Source organism: Phoca vitulina, unplaced genomic scaffold (assembly GCF_004348235.1).
Source record: "Phoca vitulina isolate PV1807 unplaced genomic scaffold, GSC_HSeal_1.0 scaffold483, whole genome shotgun sequence".
NCBI classification, from domain to species: domain Eukaryota; kingdom Metazoa; phylum Chordata; class Mammalia; order Carnivora; family Phocidae; genus Phoca; species Phoca vitulina.
In genome coordinates this window covers 1213-22431 of record NW_022590170.1, presented here as the reverse complement: position 1 = coordinate 22431, position 21219 = coordinate 1213, and the positions used below count along the sequence as shown (strand labels likewise).

Below are 21219 nucleotides of genomic sequence, written 5' to 3'. Positions count from 1 at the left end.
ATACACCAGTGGAACCCACCCTCACCTTGCACAGCCTGGGCGTGCCAAGGGGAGCGGGCACACCTGCACCCGGGCACAGCTGTGCGTGCGTGGGCAGGGGTGCGCAGGGGGCGGCCGCACGGGCCCCAGCACTCCCTGGGACGGGGAAGCCCAGGTTTGCCACTTTGCTGGGACTGATGCACGGTCCTCCCGTTTTACACTTTTTTAATAAACGCAATTGCAATATCTTAGGCAGGCTGCAAGCAGCGTCTGGCGTCTCGCCTGTTTGTGTGTCAAGTGCCGCCGTGTGTGTGCGTGCGTGTGCGCGTGTGCGCGTGAGCATCTGCACACGCACCTGTAGATACACACCGAGCCTTAAATTACGTGGGGGAGGTGCCATCGGGACCCACCGTCCCATTTTCCAGATTTTGTATCCACGTTCTCGTTCCCTGCCGGCAATGTGGGGACGTGTCTGTGCTCCAGGCCTTGAAATAAACGGCACACACACACTTTGTGTTGTCTTCTTGGGGGCTTCTGGAAACGGGGGTGGCTTCCCAGGGAGAGATGCAATGCCAGCAGGGGGCTGTGTCCCTACCTGCCCTGCCCCCTGCAGGAGGCCCACCCCGGGGGGCATGGGGCCCAGCACAGCTCCCTCCCGCCCAGCCCAGCGCACCTGCGCAGGACAGGTTGCCCCCAAAGTGGGCTGCGTTGCGGGCCTCAGTTCTGGCTGTGATGGCCCCACTCTGCAGAGCCCCACCAATCGCTGCCTCTGAGATTGTGGGATATGATGGTCCACCCCATCAGGCTTCGGTCCAGACTTTATTAGCTCTAACGGACTGTGGTTTGCTCAGCGGCATCTCTACGGTTTTCTGCAGTAAGGTGGTGACCTCTCTGAGCAGAGAGTTTTGCTGCTTCTGTCCAATTTGGATGCCTTTTTTCTCTTGCCCATCGCTCTGGCCGACGTCTGGGCTTTGAAAGAGTTAAGGGGTAGCGCTTTGGGCGTCCCCCCAGACACACAACGGAGTCGTGTTCTAGGAGGAAACGTTATTCATTAGGACACAGAAATGCTAACTCATGCTGCTGAAGGTCTTGAAACTAGTAAAAGTCTCTTTTCTCAGTTTGACTGCGCCCGGAGGAGCGTACCTAGACAGCCGGTTGGGGAGCCTGCCCCACCTCCTGAAACCGGTGCTCAGGACGAGGTCTGTCTGTCTCCCTTGCGCTCCTCGAGGCGGGTGCTGCAAAGGTGGTAAGGGCGCGGCGGGGCTCCGCGGGGACAGAGACGGAGGGGCGACACGGCGGGGCCCACCAGAAACCGCACAAACGCCGAGGCCGACGAAAGCGGAGATAAGCGACCATACCCAGACCCCCTCGTCTGCCTCGATCCTCCGACGAGACGTTCAGCGGGGACATCGCACGACTGGAGCTCCCGGGTGGCCCCTGGAGAAGACCCAGCAGGAGCCCCTCAGTGGCGGCCCATCCCGGACCGCTGTCGCTCTAGAGCTCTCGTCCGGCTCTCAGCTTCGCTTAATAAACTATCACGTCAGCCTGGTGTGTCCGCGACACGCACCCTTCCTCACCCGAGACGAGGACCCTGCCGCCCGGCCCCGGCTGCGCCGGACATCGCACTGCCGCACATCTGCTCCGGGCGGGGTTTCTAATGACTCTGCTTTTATTGCGGTAAAACGCGTCACATTTTCCATCTGACCCAGTGTCGGGTGCCCAGCTGCGCAGCCTTAAGGGCAGCTGTGCGGTCGCACACCCATCCCCACCGTCCGACTCCAGAACTTTCCATCTTCCCGAACCGAAGCTCTGTGCCCCTGAAACACGAGCCGCCCCCTCCCCACGTCGTCGTCGGCTCCCCGCTCCCCCTGCTCATGGGTGCTCGCTCCCTCTCGCAAATTAATAAGTAAGAGAGCGCGCACGAGGGGGCGGCGGGGCAGCGGCAGAAGGAGGAGCCCCGCTGAGGGCGGGCCCAGAAGAGGCGGCGGCTCCGTCCCGCACCGGGATTCTGGCTCGGAGCCCACGGCCGGCGCTTAGAGATGACGTCACCGCCTCCGTCTACGTCCTCGCCCGCCCTGTAAGGCAGCGCGTGGGAGGCGAGGCTCCGCCCACCAGGAGCGCGGCGCTCGGATAGGTAGGCCGGCTCGCGCGAGTGACATTCCTGCCGGGCTCCGCCCCCTTGGGCCCCGCCCCGGCCCCGCGGCGTCGGGCGCCCTACAAATAGAGCCGGCTGAAGCGGCCGTCGGCTGTGTGGTCCGCGGCGCGGCGATGGGCGGAGGGGAGAACGCGCTGTGCGCCCTGGGGCTGTGCGCCCTGGGGCTGTGCGCCCTGCCGCTAATTCGCGGAGCCGCGGTGAGCGGGGCGGGGCTGCGGGGGCGGCCTGGGGCCGGGGGGGCCGGGGAGGGGGCGCGGAGGGGGCGTGCAGCGGCTGGGCCCGCGCGCGGAGCAGTGGGAGAGGCGCGGCAGCGGGCAGGGAAGGGCCCTGAAGCGGGGGCGGAAGGGTGGGGGTGCTGGCCCAGGTGGGGGGCCCGGCGCGGCGGGTAGAGTGGGGGCGGCGCAGGGTTTGGGAGCCGGAGCGGGCGGGGCGGCCGAGGCGCGCGGAGCGGTCCCGGAGACCCTGCGTGCCCGGACAAGCATGCCGCGGGCGGGGAAGGGTCCCGGGGCAGGCCCGGCAGGCCGCGCGCGCTCCCTCGGGGCGGACGGAGCCCGGGGCTGGCGGGGCGCCCGGCCGGCACGGGGACGGGAGGGAGGCTGCGCGAGTTCCCGCGGGAAGCGTCGTCTTTAATCTGCTGTAAATCACTGGGGCTGTGTTACCGGCCATCCCACGTTCGCGCAGAAATGGGTTGGGGCCGAGATTGTGGCATTGCATTGGGACCCGTGATCATACTTGGTAACGTATCCGGACACCGCAAGCTCAGAGGATCGGATTGCGGGGCCCCGGAGCGTTAGCCTCAAACCGCAGTGTGCAGGTTTGCGTTCGCCGCTCCCCCGAGGGGCTCGAAGTCCGCAGTCGGGCTGGGGGCTGGGGGCTGGGGGCTGCGTCGTCCTCTCTCTGCCGGAGGGGGACAGGAGGCCCAGGCTCTCCACACCCAGCGATCTGCTGAGTTTCCTGGAAGCCGGTTTGGCTACAGCGTTGCTGTGTTTCTCCCCTGAAAAGGATGTCCTTTCTGATTTTAGTGCTTTTATTTTCATTTCTTGATTTTTAATTTTAATTTAATTTTATTTAAATTCAATTAATTAACGTATATTACCGTTTCAGAGGTGGAGTTCAGTGACTCATGCGTTGCGTATCACACCCAGTGCTCATCACATCTCCTGCCCTCCTTGATGCCCATCACCCAGCCCCCCACCCCCATCCAGTCCAGCAGCCCTCAGTGTGTTTCCTAGAGTGAAGAGTCTCTTATGCTTTGTCTCCCTCTCTGATTTCGTTTTATCTTTCCCTCCCTTCCCCTAGGATCCTCTCTGTTGTTTCTTAAATTCCACATATGAGTGAGATCATATGATCGTTGTCTTTCTCTGATTGACTTATTTCACTTAGCATAATATCCTCTAGTTCCATCCGTGTCGATGTAAATGGCAAGATTTCTTTCTTTTCTTTTATTTTTGATGGCTCAGTAATTTTCATTATACATATACCACATCATCTCTCTCCATTTATCTGTTGATGGACATCTGGGCTCTTCGCATAGTTTGGCTATTGTGGACATTGCTGCTGTAAACACTGGGGGCCGGTGCCCCTTTGGATCACTACTTTTGTGTCTTTTGGGTAAATATTAGTGCAATTGCTGGGTGTAGGGTAGGTTTATTTTTAACTTCTTGAGGAACCTCCATACTGTTATTTAAACTTAAAAAAAGATTTTATTTATTTTTTTAAAGATTTTATTTATGTATTGGAGAGAGAGAGAGCAGGGGCGCGGGCATGAGTAGGGGGAGGGGCAGAGGGGGAGGGAGAAGCAGACTTCCCTCTGAGGGGGGAGCCCCACGTGGCACTGGATCCCAGACCTTGGAATCATAACCTGAGCCAAAGTCAGAGGCTTAACCCACTGAGCCACCAAGGCACCCCAGATTTTATTTCTTTATTTGTTTTTTAAGATTTTGTTTATTTATCTGAGAGAGACAGCAGGAGCAGGGGTGGAGAAGAGGGAGAAGCAGCCTCCGTGCTGAGCAGGGAGCCCAGTGGGGGGCTGGATCCCGGAACTCCAGGGACATGACCTGCATTGAAGGCAGATGCTTAACCAACTAAGCCACCCAGGCGCCCCTTGATTTATTTTAGAGAGAGAGAGAGAGCAGAGCAGAGGGGGAAAGAATTCAAGAGACTCTGTGAGCTGAGCGCAGAGCCCATTACAGGGCTTGATCTCACAACCTTGAGATCCTGACCTGAGCCAGAACCCAGAGTCAGATGCTTAACCGACCGTGCCCCCCAGGCGTCCCTGATTTTAGTGCTTTGTAAATACGGTCTGTGTGTCAGTTTCAGGTTGTTTGTCGAATTCCTGAGTTCAGTCCAGTCTTGGTGTTTTCCTGACCGGAGGGCATTCCTACCTAACACCTTCTTCTAGGTGCCCTCCGCCCCTGGGGCTGCCTGTTTCTGCCCGTGTATTTGCCAGGTGTGCATAAGCAGATTTTTCCAGAGCACGTTCAGAATGAGATCAGCCAGGTCCGATGGCTTGTCGATTTCTCTGTCCTCGTCATATTTCCGCCTTCCACGCTGGTGGCTCCCAGATTCCTCGATGGGGGGACTCTTTGTGTCCTGTAGTCAAGCATGTCTGGTGATGTCTGCAAGACCACGTTGATGCACTGAAAAACTTGACCCAGAGAGCCTTTTCTTTCTTTTTCTCCTTTTTTATTGTGAATTTCATTGTTTTTTGTGGCGAATATTCCACCGTGTATATATACCCCATCTTCCTTACCTGTTCATCGATCACCGTGGACTCTCTGGCTGTTTTCATATCGAGGCTGTTGTAAATAATCCTTCCAGGAACACAGGGGTGTATATGTCTTTTCACATGGGTGAGGTTAATCCCAGAAGTTGCATTGCTGGGTCGTGGGGTAGTTCTATTTTTACTTTCTTGACGAACCTCCATCCCGTTTTCCAGAGGAGCTGCGCTACTCTGTACTCCCACCAACAGTCCGGGAGGGTTCCCTTTTCTCCACAGCCTCACCCCAACACTGGGCTATTTCTTGTCTCTTTGATCCCAGCTCTTCTGACAAGAGCCAGGTGAAATCTCATTGTGGTTTTGATTTGCATTTCCCTGATGATGGGTGATGTTGAGCATCTTTTCACGGGTTTGTTGGCCATCTCTGTCGTCTTTGGAAAATGTCTACTCGGGTCCTGTGCCCATGTTTTAAGCTGGTTGTTTGTTTTTTTTGTTAACGGAGTTGTATGAGTTCTTTGTCTGTTTGGGACGTTAAGCCCTTGTTGGGTATGTCGTTCACAAGTATCTTCTCCCGTTCGTTCGGTCGATTGCCACTTCATTTTGTCGATGGTTTCCTTCGCTGTGCAGAAGCAGAGAGAGCCTTTGATTCCATGAAACTTGGTCATGCATCAGAATGTGTTGCTTGGTGCTTAGTCAGGGTCCGTTCTTCCATCAGCTCCTTGTCATACATGCTGAAGCTTTAAGGCGGAGAGAACTTGGAATCTGCACCTTCTGGAAATTGCCTGCCAGCCTGTCTTCGAAGGTGCAGGGGAAATGCCTCTCTTCTCAGCGTGGTTGCAATATACCCACTGGGCTGGGCTCAGGGTTCTCAGGACCCCTTCCTGGACCTTCCTCTCTGTGAGGCTGGGGTTGCCCGGAAGGAGATGCTCACTTCAGATGGGTGGCATGTTCTTGTTCACTGAAGGGTTAAGCTTCTCGCAGGCTCTTCAGGGCTTCCCCACTGGAGTCTTGGGGGTGTGCAAATGCTGGATGGCTGTGGTTCCCACATGCCATTGCAATTCCTTAGGGATGTCTTGACACAGAAGTGAGGGGCTGGAGGGGCCTTGGGGCCTGAGGGGAGGGCGGAGAGCAGGGGGACCTCTGGCTGGGGCGAGCCCCATGGGGGTGGGAGCATTGCTGCCGGTAGGTGGGCCTCCGGTGGGACCATGGGGAACCCTTCGTCCTCTGGTTCCAGGAAAACTGTACTCACAACAGCTGGTAGCCGTCTGCTGATTCCAGTTTTTAAATTATTGGATCATGTAGTTTTATCTTGGTTGCTGAGTGGGGGGGGGGGGCTTACATTTTGCCCCACCCTTGTCCTGGGCCTGGGTGGTCAGGGCACACAGGAAGGGTCCCCAGCGTGCCACCAGCGTACAGCTGAGACCACCCACCCTCCCAGCCCCACTCCTTCTGGCTGGGGGGTGGGAGCACCGGGTTCTGGCATCCCAGAGCCGACACTGGGCCGAACTCGGGGCGGAGTGGGGGTGGGGCGGAGGCCGGTGGCCCCGACACCACAGTGGCTGGGGCACAGGACAGGACTTTTTTTTTTTTACTGTTTTTTGCCACTTGAAGCGTCCCCTTGCTGGCTGAGCCGGTGAGCCTCATCCGGACAGAAGGAAATGGCCTCCATTATGTTACTGACCAGGCTGAGTTCCAGGAAGGAAAGCCGCTTTCCTCTTGAGATATTTTTTTCTTTTTTACAAGGTGTTTAATTTTTGAGGTTTGATTTTGAAGTACCTTTGGACTTTTTAAGTTACCGAAATAGTCCAGATGGTTGTGCAACAGCGTCCGTGGGCTGGAGGCCACCGTATTCTACACTTTCAGACGGTTACTTTTGAGTGCCCTGCATGTTAGCCTGATAGAAAAGAAAAAACGATACCCTCAAAAAAAAAAAAAAAAAAACACCTCCCGCCAACTAAAATAGCACAGACTAAGAGCACTGGTAGTGACCTTGCAGACCTCTAGAGGAGGGTGTCTGCACTCCATGCTCAGAATGGGGCAAAGGTTGAAACAGGTGCTGTCCTTCTGTCCCCAGACTCCCTTCAAGTCCCCTGCTGTCCCACCCCTGTCCTCAGGCTGAGTTGTTCTCAGTCTTTCTTCTCTTCCATGATCTTCACACGCTTATAGAGTACTGACCCATCGTTTAGTAGAACGCTTCTCAGTTTGGGTCTGTGTGCTGGCTTTTTGTGAATAAATGTGAGTTTGGCATTTTGGGGAAAAATACCATAGAGGCGACTTTGTGTCCTTTCACCTGCACATCTCAAAAGACACATGACACAGGACATCGATTTGTTCCTTCCGTGGCGACGCTGACTTTGACAGTTCAGGTGGTGTTTGCCAGGTGTCTTCACAGTAAACTTAATATTTTCTCCGTCTGTAATTAGCAAGTATCTTCAGGGGCATTGCCTTTGAAAGTGTGTAAATATTCTGTTTTCGCAGGAGCTTTCGTTCACGAACGTGCGTTCATTGATACGTTCTTGCCTGAAACAGTTATGACTGTGGTGTTGGCAGAGGGAAGCCCACCTGAATCTGATTTTGTTCCTTTATGTTTCGCCCAAATTACAATGTACCCTAAACCACTAGAAACTAAAAATGGAACCTCATCAGTGTCTGTGGGAAGGGAAAAAAAGGGATGTGGAGACGAGGAATAAAGGAAGCGAAAGCCTGAAAAACAGGCAAAAAAGAATCCGAGAAAGTGGGATATTAAAAACACAACATGAGATGGCAGGAGGAAACGTAAATACGGTGATGGTCCAGCACCTGCAAATAGGTGGAACTCGCTTCCGAATGATCGGGTTGGCGTAGAAGGGAAAGTCTAGCGAGGTGGTGTTTTCAGAGCTCTGCCTAAAAGGAAGTAGCGCGGCTGGGCGGGAAGCAGACGGGGTGAAGGTGGACGGCAGGCCCTTCTCGGCTAGAGATGCGAGGAGTGGTAGCAGCACAGTCCGGCAAGAGAGTCTTGCAGTCCTGCGCGTGCCGGGAGCTGCCGCGAGGAGCCGCTTCGGGGTTACGGAGGAGTGTCACGGAGCGGGCCGGCTCGCAGACCCGAATTCAGCGGACGGCAGGGGTGCAGGGCTTTAACTGCAGCGGTCATGACATCGCACGCATCCGCCCGAGCGGCCGCAGCACACACAGCAGAAGCTGGCGTAATTGTCTGGTGAAATCTGACATCCATGAACTTGGTCGAGCTTTTACTGTACCTCAAACACCAATAGAGCGAGCAGAAAACAATCAGTAACGATGTAAAACGTCAGGACCACACCACGAGGGGGCTCCAGTGTGTGTGCACGCAGGTGGCAGGTGCACACACTCAGATCCCCTGTTCCCAGCCAGCAGATGATGTGCTTTGTTGACACATAAATACGTAGTCGCTGAACAGATGAACTAGAACAAAAGCAAATGGTCGGGGCACCTGGGTGGCCCGGTCCCTTGAGCGTCCGAGTCTTGCTTTTGGGTCAGGTCACGGTCTCCGAGTCGTGGGATCGAAGCCGTGTCGGGCTCAGCACTCAGCGGGGAGTCGGCTTGGGATTCTGTCTCCCTCTCCTCCTACGCATCCCCCTGCTCGTGCACTCTCTCTGAAATAAATAAATAAATCATTTCAAAAAAAGCAATATTCAGGCCCAGACGACTCAGTCCTGGCCGGGCCAGCAGGTTAGACAGCAACAATGGGAAGAGTGGACCTGAGCACATGTTTTGGGAAACGAAAGAACATTTTGCCCCGGAGTAGCACTGGTCCGGATCCCAAGTGCAAAAGCACAGAGATCCGTAGGAAGTTCCCAACATGGGCTCCCCCAACAGAGCCCACCCCCGTGAGGTGGCAGGTGGCTGTCCCCGTGTGTGCTCGCACGTGTCCCGCTGGAGGATGTGTGCGGCTCCGTGTGCAGCAGGGGCTTCTCTTGATGACCCCCATCTCCTTTTTTGGATCGAAGGTGCCCCTGCCAGGCGGTGAGCCCGAGTGCGGCCCCGATGAGTACAAGCCTGAGGGTCTCAGCCGGTGCTGCAAGCAGTGTCCTGCCGGTGAGTCCCAGGGCATCTTCTGGAGCCTTGAGGGGCGGCCCTCCCAGGCTGGAGAAGGGCGGCTGTGGGCCCTTGGAGCACACAGAGCTGGAGGCTGGGCGGGGAGACCCCCCCCTGGCTCAGGTGGGTGGACCGCTCCTTGGCAGCCAGCCCTCCCATCTTGGCCCCCTGGGGGGCCTCTCCTGTGAACAGGGTTGTGGGCTTGTTTTGTTCAGGGAGGTCCTTCAGCAGGCTGGAGGACAACATGGGGGTGCACGGCCAGGCCGGATGCTCCTAGCTGTCCTCCCGTTGGGGTGACTGCGGACCCCTGGCGAGGAGGGTCCTAGCGGGGCAGGGGCGACCACGGTGCTCAGGCACAGCACGTGCACGGAGGCTTACTCACCTTCGTGAGGATGCTCTGAATGACCCCATAGAGCAGGAGGGGGCCGCAGGCCTCAGGTGCCTGCTCTGCCCACCCCCCACAGCATGTACCTCATCTCCACTTGCAGACGGATGTGCACACGCCGTCCGTGAGAGTTCCTTCACGGATCTCGTCTTTGCGCGGGCCAGCCACATCCCTCTACCCATTGCCACCGGCGTCACCCACGGCCCCGCACACTCCCTGCGCCCGCAGGGCTCCCGTTTCGGGTACTGAAGGTCCCCACCTGGCCCACTCCCCTGACACGCTCCCAGCACAGCTCTGTACGCACCAGGCATGTGGGCATGGATTAGCCCCGGGCGCTTCGACTGAGAACCTTGTGAACTCAGCCTGTGTGCAGGTCCGGGGTGTGACAGCCGCCTCCCAGCAAGGGCTGATTGTCTCAGCTACGGCCTTTGCCCGAGGCAAGCGCTAGACCGGGGGGCTCCTCCGGGACTGGTCAGAGACTGTGTCTCGAGCCCTCCGGCGTTCCCTGTAGATGAGCCGGGAGCTGTCAGCCCACCCCGGGGGCAGGGGGCGGACACACAGACATTATCGGCCACAGGAGTCTCCAGTGTGTATGCTCAAAACCACCTGCTGACACGTGTTCCAAGATGTCGCTGAAAGCCGTGGGGCACCAGGTCCCCAGTTCCTGGGACACGTGAGGCCAAGTGTCAGTCCAGAACGTTCCAAGGAGATAGTGGCGAGGTCTGGTCCTCCAGTAGAGGCCTCGGGGTCGGGTCCGCTCTGGGCCCCCACCTCACCTCTGTGTTCCCTCCTTTTCAGGCTCTCATGTCAGCGCGGACTGTGGGGTAAACCATGGTGTTACGATATGTAGCCCATGCGAACCCGAAAGCTTCCTCTCCCACCCAAACGAGGAGACCAGCTGCCAGCCGTGCACTCAGTGTCGGGCGGGTAAGTGCGCTGCAGTCCGGCACAGTGGGATTTCGGGGTTTGGAAACGTAGCCTCCTGGCCTCAGCTTGTCGGCGTTGCCCCAAACGGAATGATGTCAGATGAACACAATGACAGAGCTGCAGGGTACCGATCTCGGGGTGTTCTTATCATGATGGTGGGTGCACCTGGTTAAAGAATCAGCCTTCCGGGAGTCAGGATCTTAGAGACGCTCGGGGCAAGGGTCATATACAAAAGGTTCTCTCTATTTCTATGTAGGAGCATCAAGTTGTTTTAAAAGATGTCCTTCTTTAAAAAGATACTGTTTGGATTAGCAAAGAAAAGATAAGAAACTTTGAGAAAATCTAGGAAAGGATGTATAAAATTTCTGTTTATGTGAACAGACAACATTGAAGAAAGTCTACTTATGCAGAGAATCGAGATTATAAGTAAGAAGACTCTGTGTTTTAAGGATATCAGATCGCTGTGAAAGGATTCTTAGAATCAGTGGATTCCCAAGATATCCTGCTGTAGATTTTATTTCATTTTCTTTATTTTTTTTAAAGGTTTTATTTGACAGAGACACAGAGGGAACACAAGTAAGGGGAGTGGGAGAGGGAGAAGCAGGCTTCCTGCTGAGCAGGGACCCCGATGCGGGGCTCGATCTCAGGACCCTGGGATCATGACCTGAGCCCAAGACAGACGCTTAACGTCTGAGCCATCTAGGCGGCCCGCTGAAGATTTTAAGTAACAATTTTTGTTTAAAAAAAAAAAATCGGAACAGGTATTTTCATGCAATCTAAGGAGCTGACAATTGTCAAAACTCTCAGGAGGAAGAGAGAGAGCGTACTCCCCCTCCCTCATGTTACGACTCAGTGCAGAGAGGCAGGGGTGGGTATTGCTGGAGGAGGAGGGGTCCCCCTGCCTACCGTTCTCTCTCTGAGGTGTCACTCACGCGGCATCCCTGGCGGCGCTGTGCTCTTCTGTGTGGGGCGAACGAGGTGAACGGAACGATGGGGGTGGCTTCTGAGCAGGTGGCCCTGGCCCCTCGGCCGGGATGCAGGGGTGAGGTCTGGCTGTTGGCCCCTCTCCGCCCCTGCACAGAAGGGAAGGGGAGGCCGGGTTCCGTGCTGGGCGCAGCCCGGTGTGGGCGGGGACGGTCCTGCCCCCGGCGCTGACCCTCAGCCCTCCCCGTTCAGACCAGGAGATGGTGGCCGCGTGCACACGGACCCGCGACCGGCAGTGCCAGTGCGCGTCGGGGAGCTTCTTCTGCGACTCACCGAGCTGCGTGGAGAATTGCTTCCGGTGTCGAAGGTGCTGGGGGCGCGGGTGTGGGCCCCCCCTGTGCTCACGGTAGCAGACCCTAAGCGCCCAGCGTGGTGGAGACGGTGCAGACACGGGGGCAGTGACGAGTCCACGCGGGGCAGAGCGCTTGGGGGGGGACTGGCCTCTTGAGCAGAGGCCCAGGGAGGGAGGAGGGAGCCGTCGAGGGTTCCGGGGGAGGAGAGGTGTAGGCAGATGGAGTGACTGCAGAGCAGCGTGAACGCATCACCGTGAGTGACCTGTGGCTGCTGACACACGGCCACACCTGGGTGGTTGTGAGAAAACCAACAGAGGTGTGTTCTCTCACAGTCTGCAGACCAGAAGTCTGAAGCCAGGGGTCAGCGGGGCCGAGCTCCCTCTGCAGACCCTGGGGGAGGACCCTGCCTCGCCTCTTCCAGCCTCCGATGGTGCCGGCACGCCTCGGGGCTCCTGGGCTTACCTGCCTCTGCTTCTGTCCGCTTGAGGTCGTCTTCGCGTGCTTGTGTCTGTCTGTCTGCACCCGGCCTTCTCTCTGTCCCGATACACTCTTCCGTCCTGTAAGGACAGCGGTCGTGGATGAAGGCCCGCCGTAGTCTGGCGTGACCGCATCCGTCACGTGAGCATCTCTGCAAACCCCCTCCCGAGGTTCTGGGTGGACACCGACTGGGGAGGACCTCCTGGGGACGCCGACAGTGCGGAGCCCCTAAAGAGATAGCTCGCCTTTCCTTTGTGCACCACGTCGTGAACTGACATGACCCAGACCGTGTCCAGCGGTAGCTTCCTGGACCTGCGAGTCCAAAGTGAGGACCGCTTTGAGGTCCGGTTCGATCAAGCCTCTGGCTTCTCTGGATTCGCTTGCACGTCCCCTTTTGCACGCGCTTCACCTTTGGGCTACCTTCTTTCTTCAGCTACAGCAGGGCCCGTCCTCCCAGCACACGCAGTGCTATCCAGGAACAGGGGGAGGCCCTGCCCCACCCCCCACATGTCACAGAGCATGGGACAGAGCTTTACTCCTCAGTGAACCGGTTTGGGCCAGGCAGCCGGGGAGATGCCCGGCAGTGAGAGCCCGAGGGCTGGCGGGGCATCCGGGGAGCCGGGGCTCTCGTGACCCCTGACCTGTGGGTGGTGCGAAGGATGTTTGGGGCCGTACCAGGCAGGGTGGAATAATGCTCCGGGTTTCCTCCCTCTGTCAGATGTCCTGGCGCTGTCCTTCAGCCCTGCAATGTGACACACGATACAGTCTGTGACCCAGAAGCTGGTACGGGGGCACCAGGTAAGAGCCGGACGCCATCAGACCTGCCCCGTGAAGGTAAGACGTTAGGCTTGGCAGGCCTGGGTGCCATTCAGACTTGCGGGAATGGGCAGTGGGCTGTGTTTGGCCCATGGGCCACGGTCACGGCCCTGTCTTGAGTAAACGGAAGGCTCAGAGCCGCGCTGTGGCTCGCGTCCTAGGCTCCCGTGCCGGGCTGCGTGGGCCGACAGGGACGCTCGCTGCTGGCGTCCCGCGCCCGGCGGAGCAGGAGGGGAGGGGAGCGGCTGGGTTCCGTGAGGCCCGCGGTTTTCTCCCGGTGAGTCGGCACCTCCTCCATCTCTCCTTTCATGGGATCCCCAAAAGCAGGCCAGGTCGCTGCCTTCAGGGGCGCTCAGCTGGTACCCGAGGCTTTGAGGCGGGCAGCAGCCGAGAGCAGAGGTGAGGCCCCAAGCCTTTGAGCCTCTTGTGCTGAGTGTGTCTGGGAGACTCTTGCCTACTGTTGAGTCCTAGGCGGGGTTGCTTTCTTAGCTTTGATAGTTAGAGCGGAGCCCTGAACAACGTGGGGCGAGGGGCGCCGGTTCCCTGCGCACGGGAATATCCCCAGAGAACCCTTGATCCCCCCAAAATCTTACCTACTGATAGCGTCCTGTTGAATGAAGCCTCTGCGGGACCGGGCAGTTGAATGACTGCTCTGTTGTGTGTTACGTGTATCCCACGTGCTGTATTGTTACGGTAACATAGAGTAGAGAGAAAACGGTAATAAGGAGATCATAAGGAAGAGCAGACACGTTGATGGTTCTATAATGTATGTATTGAAGAAATTCCACGTGTACCTGGACCCTGGCAGCTGAAACCTGTGTTGTTGAAAGGTCAGCTGTATTGGGAGAGGTGGGTGATGGCTTCCAAGATTCACGGATAGTCCCTTTGTGTTGCAAATATCTCCTCCTCGGCGTGTCTCCTTATCTGACGGTAAGGGTGTCTTGGTGGACCGGCCCTTCGTTTTCATGTGGTCCCTTTACCGCTGTGTCCCGTACGGTTGGGACTCGCATGTCCTGTGTGAGAAATCTTCGCTCGCCTCGAGGGGTTCTGTGTGGGTTTGCCTCCCTGATTTTGTTCTGCAGTGAACCCGGCAGGGTGTGGGGTAGGAGGTCCAGGTTCGGTGTGTTTTTCCCATCTGCACATACACCTGACCCAGGATTGTGTCCTTCAAAGACCGTCCCTTCCAGCTGTAGCCAGCGTCCCTTGGTGGGGCAGCACAGCGAGCATCCCTGTGTGAGGCTGTCCTTCTGTCCCATCTTGGGCCAAGTCCACCTAACTGCGGGCCTTGACGTCTGAGGCTCTGCGTCCGGGTCGTCCGGCTGCTCTGGGACGTTGGGGTGTCCCTTTACAGGGCAGCACCGTCTTGTGGATTTCCACAAGATTTTGGTTCGTGTAACTTGCACTTTCAACGGATACTTTAACACCAAAGATAGAAGAACAAATTAGGAAGGGCCTAATCAGAGCATAAAGAAAATCTTGGAGTCAGACTTGGCACCATGTGAGAGATCTGCCCTGTCGTCCATCCCTCCCGGTCCCGGCTGCCGACGCCGATGACATCCTGGTGGCTGACCATCCGGGTGTAATGGGGCTGTCCTGCCCCCGTGTCCGTGTGTCCTGTCGGTGCTGTGATGTCACCACAGTGGTTACAGCAGGTGTCCCCTCGGGGTGGACCTGCCTGTCCCTCGGGCCACCGTGGGAGGGCCTTGCTGCAGCCAGGACTGGCCATGCTCTGCCTCCTGCTGGTGCATGTGGAAATGCAGAGCCGGGTCCCGGGAAACCAGGAACTCCCTCCGCTCCCCTGGCCGTGCAGACCTCCTCCTTCCAGCCACCTGAGCAGGACCCCGGGTCCTCGTCTATGACACGGGAACCATGAGCCTCTCCTGCCTGCCACTAGGGCCGTTTACGACCATGATTAGCGGGAGAGAGGGCTTGGGGCCGGGGGAGACCACAGTGCCTCCTTGCCTCCCGGAGCGAGGATTTTTTGTACTCGTCACTTGGGCGAGGAACGTGAGCCTGACCCTGCTCCACCATTCTCTGTTTCGTTTCCTTCCAGGAAAAGAATTACCCAAGGATGTGTCCGTCCGTGGGCTTGTTTTATTCTTCATCGTCTTGGGCATCGTCCTCATCATTGCTATCTTCCTCGTCACGTACTGCTATAAGAAGAAAGGTAAATTAGGGTCAGGTCAGACCTGGAGGACCAGCTCCGAGTCCCCATCAGGAGCTCCGAAGTGGACCCCCTGGGTTGGGGGTCCCCCAGGAGGCTTTTGCTGTGAAAGCACAGCTGTCTTGATTTTGTCCTTCTCGTGTCTGAGCTCGGAGCTCTTCGCCTGCTCCCCGCACGCAGGTCTTAAGACCCGAATCTCCGGTCAGCTGGCTGGAGACGTCGCGTCCGGGGTGCTGTGGGCCATGGGGCAGGGAGAGACGGGCGCTGCGTCAGCGTGGGGGCGCCCGGAGGGAGGCAGGGAGCTGGGTGCGGCAGAGCCCCGAGGACGCTCCCCTCCTTGCTCCTTGCAGGTGTGTGGCCTCACCACTGGTTCTTCAGCTTCTGGAAAGGTAAGGACGCTTTGTCGTGAATTCAGAGCAGTTTCTTCCCTCGTAGAAGTCATTGCTCCGATTTCAGTTCTGATCTTTCTCTTCTTCTTGGTCTTCAGGAAGGCTGGACGGACCTGACAGCGCTGTAAGTATTGTCCTGCGGTTTCCCTAACGGTGGCACCAGGCTTTGGTGGCAGCCGAGTCCCAAAAGCCACCCGGGGTGGGTGAGCGGTGGGCGCACGGGAGCCCCTGCTTTCCAGCCTCGCGTGTGCCTGCTTATCGGAGCCCCAGAATGTGCTGGAAGAAGACTTAGATTCTGTCGGTCTAGGGCGGGGTGGAAAACGAGGCTCACAGGGTCAGAGGGGTGTGCGAGAGCGTCCCAGGGCTGCCGAAACATTCGGTGTCCGCTGGGGAGCATGAAGCAATAGAGCTCGTGGCCTGCAAGTGTGCGGGTGGAGTCTGGCATCGGGGAGGGGCGGCGGGAAGGGGGGGCTCTGTCAGAGGCGCTTGGGAGGGTCCTTTCTGCCTGCCCCCCCCCCGGGCTGGAGACCCCAGTTGTTGTAGGGCTGAGGTGTCAGCCCGTGTCTGCCTCTCTCCCTGCGTCCGTGCGTCTGAGTCGGCCTCTCCGCGCACGCTCACCGCTGGTGTAGGGCTCACGTTCCTGCAGTGTGAACTCCCGCAGTCAGGTGCTTCGTGCGGGCGCAGAGCTCCGGCTGCGGACCCACGGGCGGCGCGCGCGGTGCGGGGAGGTGGTCCCACCCCACAGCTGTAAAGCACGTAACGCGACGGAGCCAGTCACGTGGATTGCTCACTTCCCTGGTGTGTGCAGAAGTTGTGCTCACACCAGCGTAGACTGTTAAGTGTGCAGTAGCGTTCTGTGTCCAAACCAGGGTCACACCCTCCGTAATCGATGATGCTGTAGTGCCCAGGCGCCTGGGGGTGCCCGTCGGTTAAGCCTCCGGCTCTCGATCTCATGTCAGGTCTTGCACTCGGGGTCGTGAGTTCAAGCCCGCCATTGGGCGCCACGCTGGGCGGGAGTCTGCTTAAAAGACAAAGAGATGCTTTATTGCTAGTAATTGCTACCGGTCACCTGAGCTCCCCGCTAGTTGCGCAGGTCACCAGACAAATACAGTCCTCACGAAACAGTCTGCCATTTGGTAGGAATTACCCGGTATTTCTCCCCCCAGAGTCGTGGCTTGGGAAGCACCTGTGCCGCAGGCTTCCGTGACCAAAAGACACGGTTTCGTCCTTTACTCACAGATTGGCCATCAGCAGAGTGAGTCGCTGCTGCCCCTGAATCCTGAGAGCGACGGGCCAGCCCCTGCCACAGAAACGTCCTCGTCTTGTCGCACGCTGGAGGAGGGGGGCTCAGCCGTGCAGCCCGAGGCCGGGCCCCACGCAGGCCCCTCCGAGGAGCCGGAGGAGGGCGCCGAGCTGGCGCGGGTGGTGCTCGGGGGGAGCCCCGCGGCCCCAGAGCAGGCGCTACCGACGGCAGCCCCGGCCGCCCCCGGGCCGCAGGACCGGCCCGAGGCGGCCCCTTCCCTCAGGACCCTGGAGCAGGTGGGTGAGCCGTCTGGGGGGTCCGAGGAGCGAGAGCCTCTGCTTGCTTGGCGCTCACTGTGCGCGGAGTCCGTGCTCAGGGCTAACGCGCGCGCTCTGCACGGCCCCTGTGCGCGTTTCCCGGGGCGGCTTCTGCAGCGGGCTGTGTGCTGTCTCCGCGTCCTGGAGGCTTGCGGTCCAGATGGAGGTGTGGGAGCCTGCGAGGGACCAGCGGGCCAGGCCTCTCCCCCGGCGGCTGCTCGCATCTGGCTGGCTTCGCGCTCCGGGGCTTGCGGAAGCGTCGCCCCAAGCTCTGCGTCCGTCCTCACGGGGTGTGTCCCTGTGTACGAGTCCATGTCCAGATTTCCCCTTTGCCTGAGGACGCCAGTCAGGATGGAGTGAGGCTGACCCTCACGACCTCGACAGGACTGTTGTCCGCCTGGACCCCATTCCTAACTAGTCACGTTGAGAGGTTGGGACTCAGCGTGTGGGGCTACGATTCAGCGCACAGGAGCCCGGGGCCACCTGCTGTCCGAAGGGGCTGTGACACCGAGGAGGGCGCCGAGGCTCGGAGCGTCCTAGTCCAGGGCCCGAGGCTGGGACGTGCTGGACACCACAGCTCCGGAGCGCGAGCGGGTCTCAGATGGGCCCGGCGGGCCTCGGCCAGCAAGTCCTGCGTGCCGGGCATGGCCTCTGTGCAGCCGGGGCGGCGGGGGGAGGGGCGAGCGCACACTGCGCCCCTGGATGGGCCGTGGGGTCGGGCTCGCTCGCGGGACGGCAATGGTCCCCATCCTCTGTTGCGGGGCTGCGCAGCCCGTCCTGCGGTCGACACCTGAGTTTGACGAGAGGAGCAGACACCCGCTCCGTGGCTCAGGGGAGTAGGGCTCTTCCGGAAGCGGGGACAGCATGTGCATCGAAGAGACAGAGCCAGGGTTTGGGGAATGACAGGGCCCCGTGTGTGAATCCTGAAGGCAGGGCCCAGGCGAGGATTTGAGGGCCAGGGTCCCAGGGAGGAGATCACGCGGCTCCTGTTCCGATCGCCGTGGCTCCTGGGGTCCCCTGGAGTGGGCGTGGAGGATGCCAGCTCCTCCGTGGAGACTGGGTTCCTGGGCCGAGTGTCCGTAGGCAGCACTGCAGGGGGAGAGGCCCTGACGTTGTTCAGGTTCCCTGCCGGCTCGGAGACGAGTCAGTAGAGCCGTTAGGACCCTTGCCCATCTCAGCAGGAGGCCGGGGGTCCCTCTCAGCCCGTTCTTGCCCCATGTTATGGCCGAGCAGCCCCTGCCCAGAGCGGGGAGTCCCGTGGGGGGCCAGCCGCGGGCGGGAGGCAGAGCTGGGGGCTGAAGGCGCGGCCCTCGGGCCTGCAGCCGGCGGCCTGACCTCATGCGCAGGAGAAGCGGGCGTTGGGGCTGCCGCTCTCGGGCACTCGGTGTTGGCTCTGGCCTCCGCTCGGAGCCTCTCTGGAGTCCCGTCTCGCGTTCCCTGTGCATTTCTGTGGACAGGAGTGCTGTCCGTTCGTATTCCCTGGAGCAGAGCTGGGTATCCCCAGGTGACACAGCTCAGCGGGTACCTGCCCGCCTGCCCACCCGAGCACGGGCCACTGGGCCGCCCCTGGGCCCCGGCCGTGTCCTGGGGCAGCGAGCCCCGGAGGACACACGTGGGCTGTGAACTCTCGGCCCCCTGTGCGGGACTGATTCCCTGAAGGCCTTTGCCCGTCCATAGAGGCCCCATGCCCTCACCCTGCTGCTCCCTCCAACCAGATTGTGGTTGGGCTTCAGCCACACCGATTCTTCCTTCTCCTGCACCAACGTTGTTTTCTTCTCTCCTCAGGAATATGAAACTAAGTATTTTGTAACAGATACATCCAATGAAGGTATGTAATCTGCATCCCTCATTTCTAGATGCTGTTAAGGTTTCATCTTGTTTGGTCTGAATGCCAAGGCCTGGTGTCCTTGTTTCTGAGAGGGGGACACTTGCCTGTGTCCAGCCGCGGGCACCATCTGTCCCCTTGGGGTGCACTATTGCGCGCTCAGGAGTGACATCAGGGGACACATCATTTGTCAAACATGAGTTTTGTGGGATTCATCGGCTTTGACTACCGCTTTGATTGGAAGATGCGTTCATGTTTTGAAGGAGAAATGAAGGGGGGGTAGGAATACTTGTTGCAGCCTCGACGAGCAGGCCCGCTCTTGGCTAGGACTCTGTGCTGTCTCAGGCGTTCAGGGAGGGTTTTTGGGACCTGCTACATGACAGGTGCTTTTTTACATCTCATCTTCGCTAACAGCTCTGCAAGACCACCCCTCTGGATTGGTTTAAAGAGACGGTAGTCTGAAACCCGGCGAGGTTATAGAACCTGCCTCCGGTCTCAGATCCTAGCCACGGTCCCCAGCTGACAGCTGGAGGCCTTCTCAGTCTTGTGCGTCTTACAGCCTCTCTCTGGGTGTCGAGGGACAGCAAAAGGGCAGGTGACCTGCAGCAGACTGGGGATCCCATGCAGTTCCCGACTTCCCCGGATCTTTGGCTCCATCTCCCAGGCTCCAGTAATGAGCCACAGGCAGGGCAAGAGCCTTGGCCCCACCTCGGTCTCCCGGCCCCTGGACCCGATTTCTGGGACATCGGCGGGGTCCCACAGGACCTCCCACCTCCTGGGTGTGGCGTGCTGGTTTGGCGTGCTGGTTGGCGCCCAGCCCTGGGGCACGCTGGCGACACTTGGGACCTATCCCTGGGGAGCTGTGACAGCAGGGGCCACACGGTCCTCCCAGAAACGTAAACAGTCCTCCTTTCTGCTTTTACTTTTTTTTCAGACAGGATCTACTATGAATTTGAAAAAAGGATTTCTGATAAACACTGGAAAACATTTATGAGGTTTATCGGGCTGCAGGACCATGACATTGACATTTGCGAATGCCAAAACCCCGGCAATTTGATGGAGCAGCATCACCAGATGCTGCTTAGGTGGAGAATCCAGTTGGGAAGGGAAGCCTCTGTTTTTAAACTCTTCGCTGCCCTCCATAAGATGCAGCTACACATGTACTTGGAAAATATTATAAACGGGTTAGTTGCCGAAGGCATCCTGGTCAGACGTTCGGAGACCGCGGATTAAACTTTTGGCTCGGGATCATGCCGTTAAGCCGGATCCTGAATGGACGTGATCTGACCTCCTTTCCCCGTTTGCATCTTACTGGAAACTTCTGGAATCCCTGGTGGGGCTGTGCACATTTTCTATATAGATTGTACAGGTAGTTTGCAATGGGGAGGTCAGTTCTACATGCCAGCAGGAGTGCTTCCTGCGGGGCCAGACCAGCTGTGGGGACTGCCTGTGGCCAAGGCAGCAGAGGTGGGCAGGATCTACGTGGATCCCAGCGAGTCCTGAGCTGGTTGGGCCGGGAGCCGGGACTGCTGGCTGCACTCACATTGCGCAGCCCTTTCCCCAGGCACTGAGGCGGGAGGCCGTTTTTCTGCACTGATCAACTGCTAAATCTCAGAGATCTGGGATGTCCCCATGACCTGGAACACTCTGCCTGTGACTGAGGCTCCCCTATGTAAGTAGGAGTAACTTAATGATTTGACCTTATGTCGTATTTATCAGAAGTATAGATAATATATCATTACATTTTTTTCTATATTTATAGTTGTTTTTTTTCATATTTTTTTACTAGAGAGAGTTCAAGCAGGGGGAGCGGCAGGGAGAGGGAGAAGCAGGCTCCCTGCTGGGCTCGATTCCAAGACCCCGGGATCATGACCTGATGCGAAGGCAGACGCTTAACTGTCTGAGCCACTCAGGCGCCCCTATAGTTTTCTTTTCTCTTTTTTTGTTTTTTTAAGATTTTATGTAGCTTAGAGAATTTCTGTGAGCAGGGGGAGGGGCAGAGGGAGAGAGGCAATCCTAAGCCGACTCCCTGCCCAGTGCGGAGCCTGCCATTGGGCTCCTGTCTCAAACCCTAACATCAACTTGAGCCGAAATCAAGAGCCAGGTGCTTAGCCTACTGAGCCACTTAGGGACTCCTGGAATTAAGTTTTACCTAATAAAACTTACATTTTAAATCGTGTTTCCTTTTATTTCCGGTGGGTACACAACGTGGGTGTGAATCCTTGGCAGGGGCTTCATGCACAGAGGATGACACGGACCCCAAGGCTGTAATTTGCCAGAGGCAGGGCTCTGGACTGAGGATCGGAGGCTGGAGAAGCCTCTTCTGGGTTGTGGTGTTCCTCCCATTGCTTGCCTCAGAAGGTGAGCTCCACTCTGCCCCCCTCACCCCGAACATCACCGGTCCCTGGAGTTAGGCACAGATTTGCCTGCTTCTTCCCATCCAGCACCCAGCCTCTTCAACTCCCAGTTAAAGTAAATGCCACACCTGCTCCG

General features: G+C 58.1%; 1 protein-coding gene across 6 annotated transcripts; it reads left to right on the top strand.

Moving 5' to 3' along the window:
- Positions 1-2183: 2183 nt before the first annotated feature.
- On the top strand, positions 2184-20642 carry LOC116629260 (tumor necrosis factor receptor superfamily member 1A-like). 6 transcript variants are annotated; one of them, XM_032399559.1, is made up of 12 exons: positions 2184-2331; positions 8819-8906; positions 10090-10218; positions 11395-11509; positions 12691-12770; positions 13116-13187; positions 14842-14955; positions 15303-15341; positions 15440-15465; positions 16581-16880; positions 18687-18729; positions 19661-20642. In XM_032399559.1, the coding sequence occupies exons 1-12, from the start codon at positions 2248-2250 to the stop codon at positions 19957-19959; spliced, it is 1389 nt and encodes a 462-aa protein (XP_032255450.1). In that variant the 5' UTR covers positions 2184-2247; the 3' UTR covers positions 19960-20642. The 6 variants fall into 6 exon arrangements, with proteins under 6 accessions (XP_032255450.1, XP_032255448.1, XP_032255447.1 ...); XM_032399557.1 differs by having other exon boundaries at positions 13113-13187; XM_032399556.1 differs by having other exon boundaries at positions 12691-12806.
- The last annotated feature ends 577 nt before the right edge of the window (positions 20643-21219 follow it).